This window comes from Perognathus longimembris, chromosome 9 (assembly GCF_023159225.1).
Source record: "Perognathus longimembris pacificus isolate PPM17 chromosome 9, ASM2315922v1, whole genome shotgun sequence".
In the NCBI taxonomy this organism is placed as follows: Eukaryota; Metazoa; Chordata; class Mammalia; order Rodentia; family Heteromyidae; genus Perognathus; species Perognathus longimembris.
The window spans coordinates 26,571,526-26,587,845 of NC_063169.1; the positions used below are offsets into that span (position 1 = coordinate 26,571,526).

The window sequence follows — 16,320 nt, forward strand, 5'->3', positions numbered from 1 at the left end:
CGAAGTAGCAGAAAGCTAAAGTGGAGCTGTGATTCAAATGGCAAAGTGCCAGCTGTGTGTGTGTGTGTGTGTGTGTGTGTGTGCGTGTGTGTGTGTGAGAGAGAGAGAGAGAGAGAGGAAGAGAAGAGAGAGAACGGAGAAATGAAGCAAGAATGCAAGGCCCTGAGTTCAAGTCCCAATTCTGTCTTATGTCTGTCTGTCTCTTTCACACACACACACACACACACACACACACACACACACAGAGAGAGAGAGAGAGAGAGAGAGAGAATGAATTGTATCATCCTGATTTGCTGCTTTTCTTTTTCTTCTCTACATAATAAAACCCCAATTCTCTTTCCCTGCCAGCTCTCCCTCCTGGCTTCCAACCCTGACTCCATGTTTTCTTTCCCAGTGCCAGGACACAGCAGCGAAGAAATGAGTACTTTCTGAACACACGGAATTCTTCTCAAGAGTTGAAGATAATAGCCACATGTACCTTTGTATTTTAATGTGTATAATCCTGTATCACAGGATGAGAATCATTCCTAATTTCTGATGTTTGACTTCATGTATTTCAGGGTCAAAGATGAAGGTTAGTTTAATGCTCATGATAGAAAAAAGCTTATATAACCATGAATTCTACTTTGGTTTATACTCTCCTTCAAAATCAAAATGTTTTGTATGCTTTAGTATGTAACAACAAACAAAAGGCATTTATTTGGGGGAAAGCTGGGGAAAGGCAAGCATATTCTCTGAGGTCAAGAAATCAAGCAACCCTCTGAAAACAGGTTATTTTCTCAGCAGCTCCTGAACACATTTGCAGACCCCTCTCCATGCTCAAATCCACTGGGAATCTGTGCTGACTCCAGGCTGGTGTGACAGGCTGGTTTTATGCAGCTAGGACATGGATTAATGATCTCGGCAAAAAAGCTGGCATGTTCAAGAGATTTAATTTTTTTATATAACGGTTTTAGCCAAAGCTGTTCTAGGGTTCAGCGGAAGCAGAGTTCCGCAGGAGGGCAAACTTCTTGCTAATGGCGATGGTCTAAGCATTGGGGAGGGCAAAGCTGGTGCTTGGGTCAGGCTGGTGGGGGGGCGGGGAGAGTGTGGGTGGGACAGGCATCTGTACCAAGCAGCTGAGTGGGGAGATCAGCCCTGCCAGCCAAGTCTCAAAGCACCTGCGAGGAGCACCGGCAGGAGGCCGAGGGCAGAATCAATGCGCAAATCAGGGGGCATTGGCCCCACCGAAGTTTGCTGTGTCTTAGATACTCACGGCATGCCTTATTCTACCAGACTCGTTTTGTTCTTGTTTTGCCTCATGCTGCTTGTGGAGAGCAGGAAGCCCAGGAAGAAGAGATGGGCCGGGCAGCTGGAAGTGCCCAAGCTCAGGTAGGTGGTGGTGAGAGGGGAGAGAGAGGCCCTTCCTTGTGGCAATTGATGGGCACCTTTGGCACTGTGAGCCCCCCAGGAAAATCAGGGTACTTTTTTCAATGTCCCATGAGAGTCATCCCCCCTTTTTTAGAATTTAAATTTATCTTTACTGAAAAGGTGATGGGGGTTACAGTTACATAAGGTAATGATTATATTTGTTTTTAAACAATGTTACCCCATCCTTCATTTCTGCTGTTTATACCTCCCTACACCCCTCACCACCCCAAGTTGCAAGCAAGGTTGATATCCAACCTATTTTTAAGTATCATTGTTGTATTAACCTCCACCCCCCCCTTTTTTTTTTGGCCAGTCCTGGGCCTTGAACTCAGGGCCTGAGCACTGTCCCTGGCTTCTTTTTGCTCAAGGCTAGCACTCTGCCACTTGAGCCACAGCACCACTTCTGGCTGTTTTCTATATATGGGTACTGAGGAATCGAACCCAGGCCTTCATGTATTCGAGGTAAGCACTCTTGCCACTAGGCCATATTCCCAGTCCTAACCTCCTCCCCCCCCCCCTTTTTTTTTTGCTACTACTGTGGCTTGAACTTGGGGCCTGTATGCTGTCCCTTAGCTCAAGGCTGGTGCCCGATCACTTGAGCCACCGCTCCACTTCTAGCTTTTCTGTGGTTCATTGGTGATAAGTCTCATGGACTTTCCTGTCCAGGATGGCTGTAAACTGTAATCATCAGATTTCAGCCTCCTGAGTAGCTAAGATTACAGGCAAGAGGTACCCGCACCCGGCTTCAGAGTCGCTTGCTAGCCAGAAACTGAGGACCTCCATACAACCATGCGTGACAGCTGCGGGGGTGAGGCTGGGGAAGATGTGCCTTTCCTTCCCATGCCTGTGCTCAGCCAAAGCATTTCTGCAGCTAGCTGAAGTCTCTGTGGGTAGACCTGGCTGTATTTCTCAGAATGGGTCCCAGGAAGGACCAGAGAGGCCGACTAGAGAACTCTCCATAGGGGTTTGGAGGCAGGAGGAGCTCTGTTGTAGTTTAGCTTGAGAGCCGAGCTGTGAGGTGGCTGGTAGAGGCCCTGGGCTGGGTCTCTAGCATCACAAAAGGGAAAAAAAGGAACATAATTGACAGTCATTTTAGCTATTTGCCAGAGAAAAACTTTATGATGTTAGGCGTTATTTTACTATTTTGAATCTTAGGAAAAGTGTTTGGAATTTATCATATTTTCAGGAATATATGTGTGGACAATAAATGCCATTTATGGTATAATGTTGACATTTCCCATAAATGTGTGCTGAGAATTTGCATTCAAAACCATGACACTACAGATCTCAGTTCCTCAGTAAGCTTGTTTGAAACTGATCTACAAAGCATGATTTTTCTAGGCTGAAGCCTTCCCCCCGCCTTTTTTTCTTTTAGTAGTACTGAGGCTTGAACACAGGGCTAATATAATTTTGCTAATATAGTTTGCTTGCAAGTTGGTACTCTACTACCTGATGTACAATTCCAGTCCCGCTTTTGCTAGTTATTTTGAATACTGAGCCCACAGTTTCTGCCAGGGTTGGCTTTATACCTTGATCCTCTGGTTCTCAGCCTCCTGAGGACTAGGATTACAGGGGTGAACCACCTGTGGTGAATTTCTAAACATTTTTTGAATCATGCAGTACTTTTGGCAGTGTTTTCTAGAACCTGTACCTCCAACATAGGCGTATTTACTTACAAGTGATTTATGTGTAATGTAAATTATACCTGTGTATTATAAACAGACATTGAGGCTTGCTCACTGCCTTATCTTTAGAAAACAGCTAAAGATAAGTAAGAGTTAAAAGCTCTACACTGCTACTGCAGAGGGGACTGTTCTGGGAGATGCAAATGGCCTCTGAGACCTCATCCTGCTCGGTCAGAAAGCACAGAGTAGAATCCTCCAGAATGATGGGAAGAGGCACTGCCCTGGAGGACCTAGCCTGATTAGGAGCTCAGCATCATAGACACGACCTAGAGGGGACCCCAGAAGTCATCTGATCTACCAGCTACCGAGTTGTAACTTTGGGAGAAGTAAATAGGGGGAGGAAGGGCCTAGGTCAAAGGAGACTGGGAGATTCCTGTTTCAGTCATGTGTAATAGATGTCTTTACAGAATCTTCTAGAACCTTCATGATGCAAATAGGCATGGATAGTCCTGAAGAGGGAGATACATGATACCATGTTTCTCAGCATCAGCAGTAGGATTCTTACCCCTCAGAGCACATGCCTGGAAACTTCCCAGAGGGGATCGCTGTACAGATGCATAAACAGTAGCTCTTGGCAGGAGTTAAAGTTATAGGGCTGGCTGGCTGGAATGTAGGTTCCTAACTTAGGCTAGAGGAAAATCACTGCCTGAAAGTTCAGGAGCACCCCTGGGGGGTTCCCAGAGGCTCCCAACTCAGCAGCAGGGACTGCTCAGCATTTGTCTCTTCTCAGAAAACCCAGAGTCTCACTTCCAGACACCTTTCAGTGAGCATGGGGACAGCTGGAAAGTGACAATTAGAGGAAGGACAATTTCTTAAAGTCATCCCAAGAGTTAAACACGTACACTCAAAGAATGGAAAATAATTATTGAGGAGAAAAAGATTAGAATGTTGTGCTTTTCTATCTTCCAGGACACACCTGTGGTCAGATAACCACAGTTTCGTTTCCCTGTGGAAAATTTCAGCCTAGCAGCTGACATTTTCTTCTTCTTTTTTTTTTTTTTCTGCGATCCTGTGGCTTGAACTCTGGGCCTGGGTGCTCTCCCTGAGTTTCTCTTGCTCAAGGCTAGCACTCTACCTTTTAAGCCTCAATTCTACTTCCAGTTTTTGAGTGGTTAACTGGAGATGAGTCTCATGGGGACTTTTCTGCCTGGGCTGTCGTTGAATCACAGTCCTCAGATCTCAGCCTCCTGAGTAGCTAGGATTACAGGTGTGAGCCACCAGTGCCTGGCTGAAGCGGACACTTTCTAGTTTTCAATTGTACTTTCATTACACAGGAGTTATACCACACTAATAAATGAGGATAAAATGATCTTTTTTCTTCTCACAGTCTTAGAACATATCTAAAGTCCTGTGTATACACAATCGCACTGAACACATACAAGCTCGCCCCCTCCCTCCAGTGCTCACGATCACCCTCATTTGCCAGCCTTCTCTACCTTCTCCTGGCCAATACAGTTACACAAAACAATTGCTTTTTCCCAGCACCTGCTTTTTCAAGACCTGGTTCTGGTTTTTTTGGGTCCATGTATTTCTATTTATTGAATGACTGTGGAACATATGTGCTTCTCTTTTGCGGTCTGTCCCAGGCCTTCCTGCTTCTAAGCCTTCTTATTTATTCCCCTCCTCCCTGCCTGTGGCCTACCTAAGTGAACCTACTGATCATGCGACTGCTTTTCTTCCCTGCCCACGGAGGCCTCCCCTGGAGTTCTAGCTCTCCCCTGCTTTCCTGGCCTGTCTGCCACCTGTGGGACACTTGCTTCTTGGCCATCTGCCTGGAGCTGTTTCGCTGGATGCAGGAGCAGCTTTGCCCACCTGCTACACAGTGACCCTCACGCATGGCTGGGGGTGCTGGGGAGGAAAAGTCACTGAGGGGCCAGGGAAGCCAGGTTTATAGCAATTCTGCTGCGTTCCAACCATGTGGCTGTGTTTCCTAGTTCTCCCTTTCTTCAGCTGAAGATGGAGTGAGGGATGCCTGAAGTCTTCAGCTCAGGGCCTTGCTGAGCAGGGTGCATGGTGCTCTTGCTGTTATTGCTAAAGAAATCATAGCTTGGTGACTCTAGCTCTGTTTCTACTGGCATGGTGATGACTTCTTATCAAAAAAGCCCAGTTTGAGGTCACTGGAAGATTTTGGCAGCCCTACTGTGGGCTGAGGGGTCCAGCTCTGAGGAACCAAGCAAGGCCTGTGAAAAGATGGATGGAAAGCTTCCAGCTCCCACCAGTTCCGCAAGGCTCAGGACCAAACAACCAGTCCCTTAAATACAATTCTGAGGGCTGGGAATGTGGCTTAGTGGTAGAGTGCTTGCCTAGCATGCATGAAGCCCTGGGTTGGATTACTCAGCACCACATATACAGAAAAAGCCAGAAGTGGCGCTGTGGCTCAAGTGTCAGAGTGCTAGCCTTGAGCAAAAAGAAGCCAGGGACAGTCGTCAGGCCCTGACTTCAAGCCCCAGAACTGGCAAAATAATAATTCTGAGTCCTCAATGGACAGCAGGATTTGCATCTCCTCTCTCCTGTGTGGATGGTGCATTCTGGGACTTCCGGTTCCTAATCCTCCCCTAAATAGATGTGGAAACTGTTAACAGGAGGGATTTGCCTCCTGGGAGGCAAGGGGCAGTGAGCCGGCTGCACTCACAATTTAATGTCTATGATCTGCTAAGCCCTTGGCTGAGCCCTTCATCTGCCACCCCTGACGTCATTGCTGGGGCGTCTGGTCATGACCTCTCACACTATTGCTGCCAATAAATAAGCCACCGTCCTGAGGGCCAGGCTTGGGGAAGAGGCCAGGGAGTCTTTTGGGAGCATCTGGCTATAACTATGCATGTTCTATAGGCCTAGACCCAAGATCCAGACCCTGCCATAGCGGACAAAAGTCAATTAGGATTTGCTTCTTTCTTTCTTTTTTTTTTTTTTTTTTTTTTTTTTTTTAGTGCCAGTACTGGGGCTTGAACTCAGGGTCTGGACACTGTCCCTGAACTTTTTCACAAAGCTAGCATGCTAGCACTTGAGCCACTTGTGGCTTTTTTGGTGACTAAGTGGAGATAAGGGTCTCTCCTTCTCAGGCTGACTTCACACTGTGATCCTCAGATCTCAACTTCCTAAGTAGCTAGGATTACAGGCATGAGCCACTGGTCCTGGCTTGTATTTTCCTTCTTGATATATTAGTGATGGGTTTGTTTTAAAGCACATCTGATCATGACTTCTTTGTCTGCTACCACCTTTCTTCACTTTCCACTAGCCTTGGGGTAAGGACAGAATTCTTCACAGGACTTTCAAGGCTCTGCGTGACCTGTGCGTGCTTCTGTCCATGCCCAGCTCTTCCCAGTCTCAGTGGACACTCCTTACCTCGCAGCCAAAGTCACTTCCAATTCCCAGGGAACTGGCAGAGCTTAGTTTAAATGCCTGGAGTGGAGCACTGAGCAGCCAGGCAGTTGGATGCAGAGGCCTACAAGAAAGGGAATATGGTGACAGGAGCAGGGTTAAGGCCTATACAGTGGGCGAACTGGAAACTCCATGGACCAAAGAGGATAGGATGCCTGGGATTCTCTCTGAGTGACCTTCCTTCACACCACCCTGGCTCTCTCCCTCTAGGCCTCAAAGATTTCCTCAGCCCACCATCTAAGTAGCTATCCCTCCCACCCTATCTCTCCCTGTTGTCTTTTACCCTGTGTTGTCATTTTAAACATCACCTCCTGATGTTGTATTGCTTATATGTCCCCTTGTCTACTTCACCTCCCCTTCTGCGGTGCTAAGGGCTGGGATGACAGAGGAGGACAAACAGCATTGCGCAGAGCGGCTAATCCCAGGGGTGGGGAACAGTGCCACAAGATGTGGGACAGCTTTCCATATGGATCCTCAAGGTTGATGGAAGGAACTGGAAGAAGAGGAAGGGAGGTAGGCTGGTGCCCGGGCCCTTACCCTGTCATTGAAAGTGAGAGAATGACGGGGAACTAGGTCTGGGAAATTGGGCCTGGAAGTTTCCTGGTGCTCTAACTTGGGAGGCTCAGCTGATAGGAATCTGTATAGCAGGGACTGGTCAACCTTTAGATTAGCACTAAACTACCAATAAAACATTTGTGTGTATGTGTGTTGGCACTGGGTCTTGAACTCAGGACCATGTACTCTCACTTGGCTTTTTCACTCTACTGGTGCTCTATCACTTGAGCCACATTTCCAGATCCTGCTTTTGGCTGGGTAACTGAAGACAAGAATCTTCCCAATTTGTTGGCTTGAGTTAACTTCAAACCTTAATTCTCAGAGCCTCCAGCACCTGACTAATAAAACTTTTTTGTGTTATAAATCAGCACTACTCAAAATAGCACCCACCAGCTCAAATGGGTTTGTGCACTTACCTGTAGCTAGTGTAATGAAGAAACTGAATATGAATTGTACTTAACTAAAACAAGCGGTCACCTGGGATTAGTGGCTGCTTTATCCATCAGAACAGCTTTGAATCTACTTCATTTCACCCTCTGGGCAGAACTAGTAGAGAGTGAAAGTTGAGAGACTTTATTGGAAGATGTTTCCAAGATCTCAAGACAAGAAATAAGTTACAGCTTAACCAGGAAACACACCTGTTTTTCTCAAAGCTAATGAAGTGTAACAGGAACACCATAGGGTAAAAATAGGAGTATTGACAAAGGAACAGTAAACAAAGGAAAAGCTCTTCATTTAGTTCTAAAAAAAGAAAAAGACACCCCAAAACCCTTCAAAACAAATCAAATCATAGAGACCCTGAGCAGACATTAAGAGGTTGGAATTCTTCTGTCTCTTCCACCTACAGGTCCTGCCAACATGTGTGTGGACAGCTCTGGGAACGGTGCCATGGTGTTGGTTAAGATCTGGGCTTGTGGTTCTCAAGTACGGCTTGTACCCAGAGGGCCTGGGAATTCTCTGCATGGAGACTTGCTCCAATCCATCAGTAGCTTGCAAAACTCCAAGTGATTACAGTCCTATAGCTAAGTTTGACAACCATTGGTCTAACCAATAAAGCACAAAGCCAGATAGCTATGATTGTGAAGATATTGCACTGTTTAGAACAGTGGTTCTAAGCTTTGCACATCAGTTGGGCATGTTTAAATCCTGCTGATGTTGGCATCTCTCCTAGACATACAGATCTGATTGGTCTGGGGTATGGCCTTAGTATCAGGACTTTTGATACTAAGGTGCAATTAAGAGATAAGCCATCTGGTCTAGAACTTTAATCGAATAGACTAGAACAGAATTGTTTTAAATTCCTTCTAGAGCTGACCACTTTGTCATGTCATGCTGATCCCAGATATTGGCTACTAAGTGCTAAGCACTATGCTTAGTGAACTCAGAGCTAACCCTTTAAGAAGATTCAATGAGATATATATGAACTAAGTCAGGTGTCAGGCACAAACCAATAAGTGTTGTCAGAGGAACAGACATGATGCTATGGATTAGCCCAGCTTTGTCCCTTCTCTCCTGTTTTCCCCTCATTTCTTTTCCTTAGTGACAATCTTGTCAGTAGACAATTTCTTTAGGGCATTGTGTGTGTGTGTGTGTGTGTGTGTGTGTGCGCGCACGCATGTGTGCACACGTGCACACACATGCTGGTTCTGGGCTTGAACTCAGGGCCTGGGCACTGTCCCTTTTTTGCTCTAGGTTAGCACTCCATCATTTGGCCATGACTCCATTTCCAGTTCTTTTAGTAGTTAATTGGTGATAAGAGTCTCACAGACTTTCCTACCCAGGCTGGGTTTGAACTGGGATCCTCAGACCTCAGCTTCCTGAGTAGCTAGGATCATAGGCATGAGCCACTGGCTCTTTAGGACATCTTGACTGCTTTAGGACTGTGTGGGGTTGTGCTGAAAAAAATTATCTAGAAAAATTGTGTCACCTAGTTTAGAGGAAAGGGCAGAATGAGGGCCTGCCTTGTGGGCTCCTGCTCTGGCTGTCACCACTTGGCCTCCCGGCTACTTGTCTAGAACACCGTGTTTCCCCACGTGGCCCTGGCCTCCCCTGGCTCTGTGGTGACAGAGGCTCTCCTCCACAGGGGTTAGCCCCATGAGTCCGACCACCAGAATGGCAAAAGAAGAACCAGGTCTGGATAGGATAAAACTGTCATAAAGCATTGTATCAAATAATATTTATCACAAAATGCAATATGATACCAATGCATGAGATATTTTTAAAAGAAAAATCATAATCCCCCAGTAGTCAACACTATCATTTTCATCCTACTATAACTTTTGGCAAGATAATGAAGAGCTTCCTGGGTAGAATGATAGAAGGTTCTGGAAGGAACTAGGACTCATTTTGGGCCTGCCTGTGTGTGTGTGTTGGGGGGTATGTGTAGCATTGGAGGAGGTCCCTCACTATTCCCCTTTCCCAGATATGAAGGTGTCAGGGAAGAGAAAAGATGCCTAATCAGTAGGGCCTACAGGAACTAATCTACCCAAATCTCACTTAACAGCTTGGTGGGCCAGTGGGAAAGCAGTTCTGTTTGTCTTTGCAGCAACTTGTACAAAAAGAGCCTCGATGTGACCAAACTCCGAGCAGGAAAACCTCAGCCTCTCCTCAGAGTGGATGACCACGACTTCACCATGCGGCCGGCCTTTGGAGGTAGAACTGTGTCCTCCCTCACAGAGTCTGGGGCCTGGGCCCCGGGGCTGCGGAGCAGGACTGCCCTGTCCTGGTCTCCCAGCACAGCCCCTCCTTGGGGGGAGGATATGGGAGTCTCGGTTAAATAAACCCGTCAGGGCTCCTGAAGTCACTTCCCCAAGGAGAGGAGAGTAGGCAGAAAGTGAAGAGGCTTTGGCTTCAGAGGCTGAACACGATTCCACTGTTCACCTTCACAGAGGGACCAGTGCTGCAGCCCACTTGCTATTGTTAAAACAAACAGTAGAAGAAGCAAGTAGACACAAAACAGGTATACAAAACAGCTTTAGGAAAGTTCTGTCAAAAGAGGCTGGATCGCTTAGCAGCAAGGTCAGAAGGCTGGAGTTCAAGATGAAGGCACTGACTGACATTCTGTCTGGAGAGGGTCTACTTTCTGGTTCAAGGGGGCAGCTTCTCTGTATAATGCCACATGATGAAAAGGGATGAAGACTCCCTGAGGTCTCTTTTATAAGGGCAGAAATGCTATTTTCAAGAGACCCTCTTGATCTAATTACCTCCCACCTGACACTGTCACCTTGAGTGTGGTGTGTATGTGTGTGTGTGTAGGGGTGATAGGATTTCAACACTAGCATTTTGGAGGACATAAACATTCAGCCCACAGTAGCTGAGGAGGGAGGCAGCTCTCTTCTGACTAGATAGGGAACAAGGTGAGAAGAGAGTAGAATACATGTGATCCCTGCTTTGTGCACACAGGGAAACTGAGGTCCAGAGCATTTGAGCACATCAACCATGACCAAGACAGAGTGAGGTGGGCTGCTTCCCCTTCTCATTATCTCTCCCCTTCATCCTCTCTCAGGATCCATCCTTCTTTTGGTGGGAGCTGGCAGGAATGAGTGACCTTAGGCAGGTCCCCAATCCTCTGAGCCTCCACTTGTGCTATTATAAAATGGGAGCCATAATCACTAAGGATGAGTTGCTGCCTTGATTAGGAGAGATAATATATGCAAAGCCCTGTCACATATCTGTTCATGTCTCCTCAGAAAACCCAGCTGTCAGACCCTGTCTCCTGCCACTGTTTAGGGATTAGTAAATGTTTATCACAGAGGCCTTTGCATTTAAAAGGCACTAAATTCCCTGAGCTCTGACACCTGCTAGAGAGGAGAGACTTGGGTGTAGATTACGTCCTGTGTTCCTGTGTATCTTCTTCCCAGCGGGCAGCCTGAGCACCTCTGGCTCAGGTCAAAAGAGAAGGACATATTTCTGGGATTTCAGATTCTTTTAGGTTCACAACGGGCAATTCTGCCAAGAAACTTCATGATAGTAAAGTTTTAATGAATGACCAGCTTTAAAAAAGCTGCATCTGCTCCAAAAGAAATCTAAGTGAGATCAGACCCCCAAAAAGAAGGCTTCTTCCCTTCCCTTCCCTTCCCTTCCCTTCCCTTCCCTTCCCTTCCCTTCCCTTCCTCCCTCCCTCTCTCTTTTTTTCAATAGTATCTCATTTTATAGTCTAACCTGGCCTCAAACTCACAATCCTTCTACCTCAGCCTCCCCAATGCTGAGATTACTGTTGTGTGCTAGCACATCTGGCCTGTCATTTATTGTTGTTCTTGGCTACCTAACTGACCTCTGTAATCGTAACTGACACTGCACCAAAAGAAAGAAAAACAACAACAAAGCAACCAAGATGATCAGGTGTGGGGACACACACCAGCAATCCCTGCACCGGAGGCTAAGACAGGAGGATCATGAGTTTGAGGCAAGGCTGGGCTAAATAACCAAGTGTTGTCTCCCCTCCCCCCACCCCCAAAAAGAAAAAAAGCACAACACAAAAGCAATAAAGATTATGAATGACAGCTGCCACTTTTACAGGAATCATTCTGTACCAGACCCCACTCTGGCCAAGGGACATACATATTTGACTTTTAAGTTGTGTACGCATATATAGACATGCATTTTTTTTCAGTACTGGGCACTGATGGACCTCATGCACACTAGGCAAATACTTTACTGGTTACATCCACAGTTTGTGTATAATTGTATTGTAATCCTGCTATGAACTCCAGGAGGTATATACTATTATTATCACAGGTGAGGAAAGAGACTCAGAAATGGGGCTGCTGCTAAGGCTGAAGTTTCCCTTGTAAGCCAGGTCTCTTTTTGTCTCCTGCTTGAACTGAACTGACCAATCCCTTAGAGAAGGCATGCATCCTAAGGCCACCATACTTGTAGCCTCACCCCCACCCCCAGTTTATTTCAAAATCAGAATTTTAAAAAATTAGTTAGTAGAAATCATCTTACTATGTACTATGAATATAGTCATAAAATACATGTATTTTATATTTTATTTGTATAGTCATAAAATACATATCCTTTATATTTTGTATAAAAGACACTCATGAAGCAAAAGTGCCCAAGTCAAAAGTCACAATGTAGTGCCGACCCTGGTTGGGACTCAACTACATGAGCCACAGCTTTACTTCCAGCTTTTTGCTGGTTAGAGATAGGAGTCTCAGGGAATTTCCTGCCTGGGGTTGGCTTCAAACCATGATCCACAGATTTCAGCCTCCTGAGTAGCATGAACCACCAGGGCCTGGTTGTGACAAAAAAAAAAAAAAGTTATGAACTGATCCTCGCAAGCAAACTAACCACATATACCCTTGGTATTGTCTATTTCTGTTTGGTAATGAGAACACATTGTAGTCTATCCCTTAGCCAGTGTCAAGCTCCCAGAGGGTGCCATTAGAACTTGCTCACTCACAGAGCCAACATCTCATTTCCTTCATCCCAGCCCTGAGTGATGAGCTTCCTCCTCTGCTTCTGCGAGTTGATTTTAGGTTCATACAGTGTAGATAGGTTGGCTTGGGGACATAAGGTTTCAGAAAGTGGCCCGCTGTGCCGTGGAGATCTCTTTTAGGCATTTAGAAGTCGGTGCACCCTTAGTTAAGACCTGGGGGCAGAGCCCAGCCCCAGGAGGGAGGCTGAAGTCCACAGCTCAGAGCCGGCTGTGGGAAGTGCTGGGCGCCGGCCTGGTAGAAGCAGCCCCAGGAGGAGTCGGGGGAGAGCGTGTCTGAGGCCACTCAGAAGGTTCTAGATGAGACCAGGCAGAGAGACCCTTGGCGGAGGCAAAGCCTTGGCCACGCAGCAGAGTGGGCGGGCAGGGGCCCAGTGGTGCGCATGCGCATCGGCTGCTGGTGAAGGCCAGCTCCGGGGAAGTCTGATGGCTACCAGGACAAGGCGCTAACAGGGGGGAGTTTCCTTTAGAAATCTAGTGTTGCTCAAACTTGACTGTGGATTGGAATCCCCCGCTGCCAGGCTTGTTCACATCTAGCTGCGTGGGCCACACCCGAATGTCTGACTCAGCAGGTCTGCCCTCCCCTCCAACCTATGTCTATAACAGGCATCTAGGGGTGCCGAGACTGCTGGTGGAGGGAAGTTTGGGGGTGCTAGCCGAGCCTTACCCCCCTGCCTGCTGGGCATGTGCCACTCATCACTTGTTGAGAAGGCAACAACGTATCACAAGAAAAATATCAAAGCTATTTTTTAAACTGAAAACATTCAATGATACCAACAAATCAACTCAAACTCCAAGAGACGCCCTCAAGGACAAGAGAGCAAAGACGGAGACAATGTAAAAAATGAGGCCACACAAATCCCAACACCCCAAACTTTCCTTCTTTGCAATGCTTACATTGGTCCGGCCATGTTAGGGCCAAGCGAATGGGGAGAAGCCCAGCTGCTCGCCTGGGGCTCAGGCTCCTCACTGGGGAGTCACCCCCCCAAAATCTGCTGGGAGAAGAACATGTGAGCGGCCCCCTAGTGAAGCGTGGAAGCAGGCAGAGAGGGTAGGCTACTGACAGATGGGAAATGGGTTCAGCCTAATACAGTCACACACGGTCAGATACTCTCTCCATCTCCTCAAACTTTCTGCTGAGGTAAAACATTGCTGCAGTGTCCCATAGATGTCACAGAAATTTACAAAACACTTGCTGACAGAAATGTTATCTTACTAACAGAAATGTTATCTTACTATTTAGAAATCTCGAGTGTTGCTTGCTGGGCAAATTTCTGGGTTTTCACAGGGATGTTTCTATCTAGAGATTCTAAAGAACCTCCCCCATCCCCTTTCTTGTCATTTCTGCCTTCTGGAAGCTGCTGATATTCCTTCACTCCTCATTCCTTGCCAGATTTTCAGTTAAAACATCGACTTGCCCTGATCTCTTCTGCCCTTATCTTCTTTCCACATTTCAGGATGATTATGATGATGCTATTGGGCCCACATGGGTAATGCAGGTCACTGTCCCTGTTTGAAGGTCAGCTGACTAGCAGCTGCCAGTGCAGTCCATCTGCTACCTGTTTCCCCTTTGCCACATGGCCTCTTGTGTACCCAGCTTCTGGAAATGAGGGGGCATATATCTTTGGGGAGGGCTTTATTCTGCCTACTTCAATAAGGTACACATATCTGAGAGGGGCTCAGATGTTAACATATTCAAGTATTTGCCATTGAAAGCACTATGTAGATCAGATGTGGAACATTGCCTGCTCTCTACAAGGTTTTCTCACATCCCTGCCCCAATGTAATCAATGGAAGCCACTTTTCTGAGTTCTGGTTCCAAGAATTATTTCTGTGTATGTGTGTGAGTGTGTGTTACTGTGATTCAAACCTAGGGTCTCACAGTGTAGAGCAAGTGCTCTATTCTTGCTCTACATACATCTTCTGTCTAGTTTTGTTTGTTTATCTCTGTGCAGATACTGGGGCTTGAACTCAGAGTCTGGGTCTGTCCCTTACCTTTATAACTCAAGGCTACCACTTGAGCCACAGCATTACTTGTGATGTTTAATTGGAGGTAAGAATTTCACAGACTTTCTTGTCTGATTGGCTTTGAACTGTGATCTTCAGATCTCAGCCTCCTGAATAGCTAGAATTACAGGCTTGAGCTACTGGTGTCTGGCTTAGTTTTGTTTGTTTCTTTGTTTCTTTATTAAGTGCCAGTACTAGGGCTTGAACTCAGGGCCCAGGTGCTGACCTTTAGCTTTTGTGCTGAAACTTGGTGCTCTACTACTTGAGCCACACCTCTACTTCTTGCTAGTTTTTTTTTTTTTTTGCCAGTCCTGGGCCTTGAACTCAGGGCCTGAGCATTGTCCCTGGCTTCTTTTTGCTCAAGGCTAGCACTCTACCACTTGAGCCACAGCACCACCTCTGGCCATTTTCTATATATGTGGTGCTGGAGAATTGAACCCAGGGTTTCATGTATATGAGTCAAGCACTCTTGCCACTAGGCCATATTCCCAGCCCCTACTTCTTGCTTTTTGATGACTAATTGGAGCTAAGAGTTTTATAGACTTTACTGCTTCAGCTGACTTGGAACTGTGGTCCTCAGATCTCAGCCTCCTGAATAGGTAGGATTACAGGCATGAGCCGCTGACACCTGGCTTAGTTTTATTTATTCTTGAGCATCATATAAATGAAATCATACAGTGTCCTGCACTCTGGAAGCAACCTGGTCCATCTTTGGGGTAAAATGACCATTGGGGAATTTTCATCATTTTTGAGTGACCCTACAAATTTCTGAGCTTTATTCATATATGACCTTGGATGGCAGAATAATGGCGCTATTGAGAAAGTTCCTCATATGATAATAGTCTAAGGCTATTGCTCCAGTTTTTTCATTTTTCAAGGTCCATCTTGTATACTCTTCAACAGTTCCTAATGAAGTATGGCCATGAAGACGCCCACAACCCCACAGTGCCCCCTGGGCCTGTACTGAATGTTTCTCTCCACCCGTGGTTGGCTCAAGTACAGCCCAAGGCAATCATTCCTCTATTCTAGATGCCTATGAAGACATTTTTGTTCTGTCAAAGCTATGTTATTAATATCCAAGCAAATACACATCTATATTCTCCCAATTCACTATTCAGACTTTCGTAACGTGTTCTCTTACAGAGCTATACATACTCTTTTACTCTTGTTATCATGCTAGCTTTCTTTTGCACTTCAATTTTTTTTTTTTTTTTTTTTTTTTTTTTTTTTTTTTTTGCCAGTCCTGGGCCTTGGACTCAGGGCCTGAGCACTGTCCCTGGCTTCTTTTTTGCTCAAGGCTAGCACTCTGCCACTTGAGTCACAGCGCCACTTCTGGCCATTTTCTGTATATGTGGTGCTGGAGAATCAAACCCAGGGCTTCATGTATACGAGGCAAGCGCTCTTGCCACTAGGCTATATCCCCAGCCCCTGCACTTCAATTTTTTTAAACTTAGAAATATATCAGAGATCTCTCCTTATCAATTTATAAATCTATCTATCCTGCCACTTGTATTCAGGGACTTGTTTTCAGGGCCTATGCTCTTGCTTGGCTTTTTTTTTTTTTTATCATAGCTGGTGCTTTAGTACTTAGACCACACCTCCAGTCTGGTATTTTGCTGGCTAATTAGAGGTCAAGCCTTGAGGAGTTTTCTGCCTAGTCTGGCTTTGTATCATGTTCCTTCAGGTCTCAGCCTCTTGCTTATAGCTAGGAATAGGCCACTGGTGCCTAGCTCTGTACTTTTTTTTTGGCCAGTCCTGGGCCTTGGACTCAGGGCCTGAGCACTGTCCCTGGCTTCCTTTTGCTCAAGGCTAGCACTCTGCCACTTGAGCCACAGCGCCACTTCT

At 46.3% G+C, this 16,320-nt stretch overlaps 1 protein-coding gene across 1 annotated transcript in view; it reads left to right on the forward strand.

The window, feature by feature from the left end:
* Nucleotides 1–273: 273 nt before the first annotated feature.
* Nucleotides 274–16,320, forward strand: part of Gabrr2 (gamma-aminobutyric acid type A receptor subunit rho2) — a 31,545-nt gene continuing 15,498 nt past the window's right edge. Inside the window, exons 1-2 of the mRNA XM_048353846.1 lie at nt 274–1,371; nt 9,574–9,680. Of these exons, the coding sequence (XP_048209803.1) occupies nt 1,199–1,371; nt 9,574–9,680 (280 nt within the window). The 5' untranslated portion in view covers nt 274–1,198. The remainder of the gene's footprint in view (nt 1,372–9,573; nt 9,681–16,320) is intronic.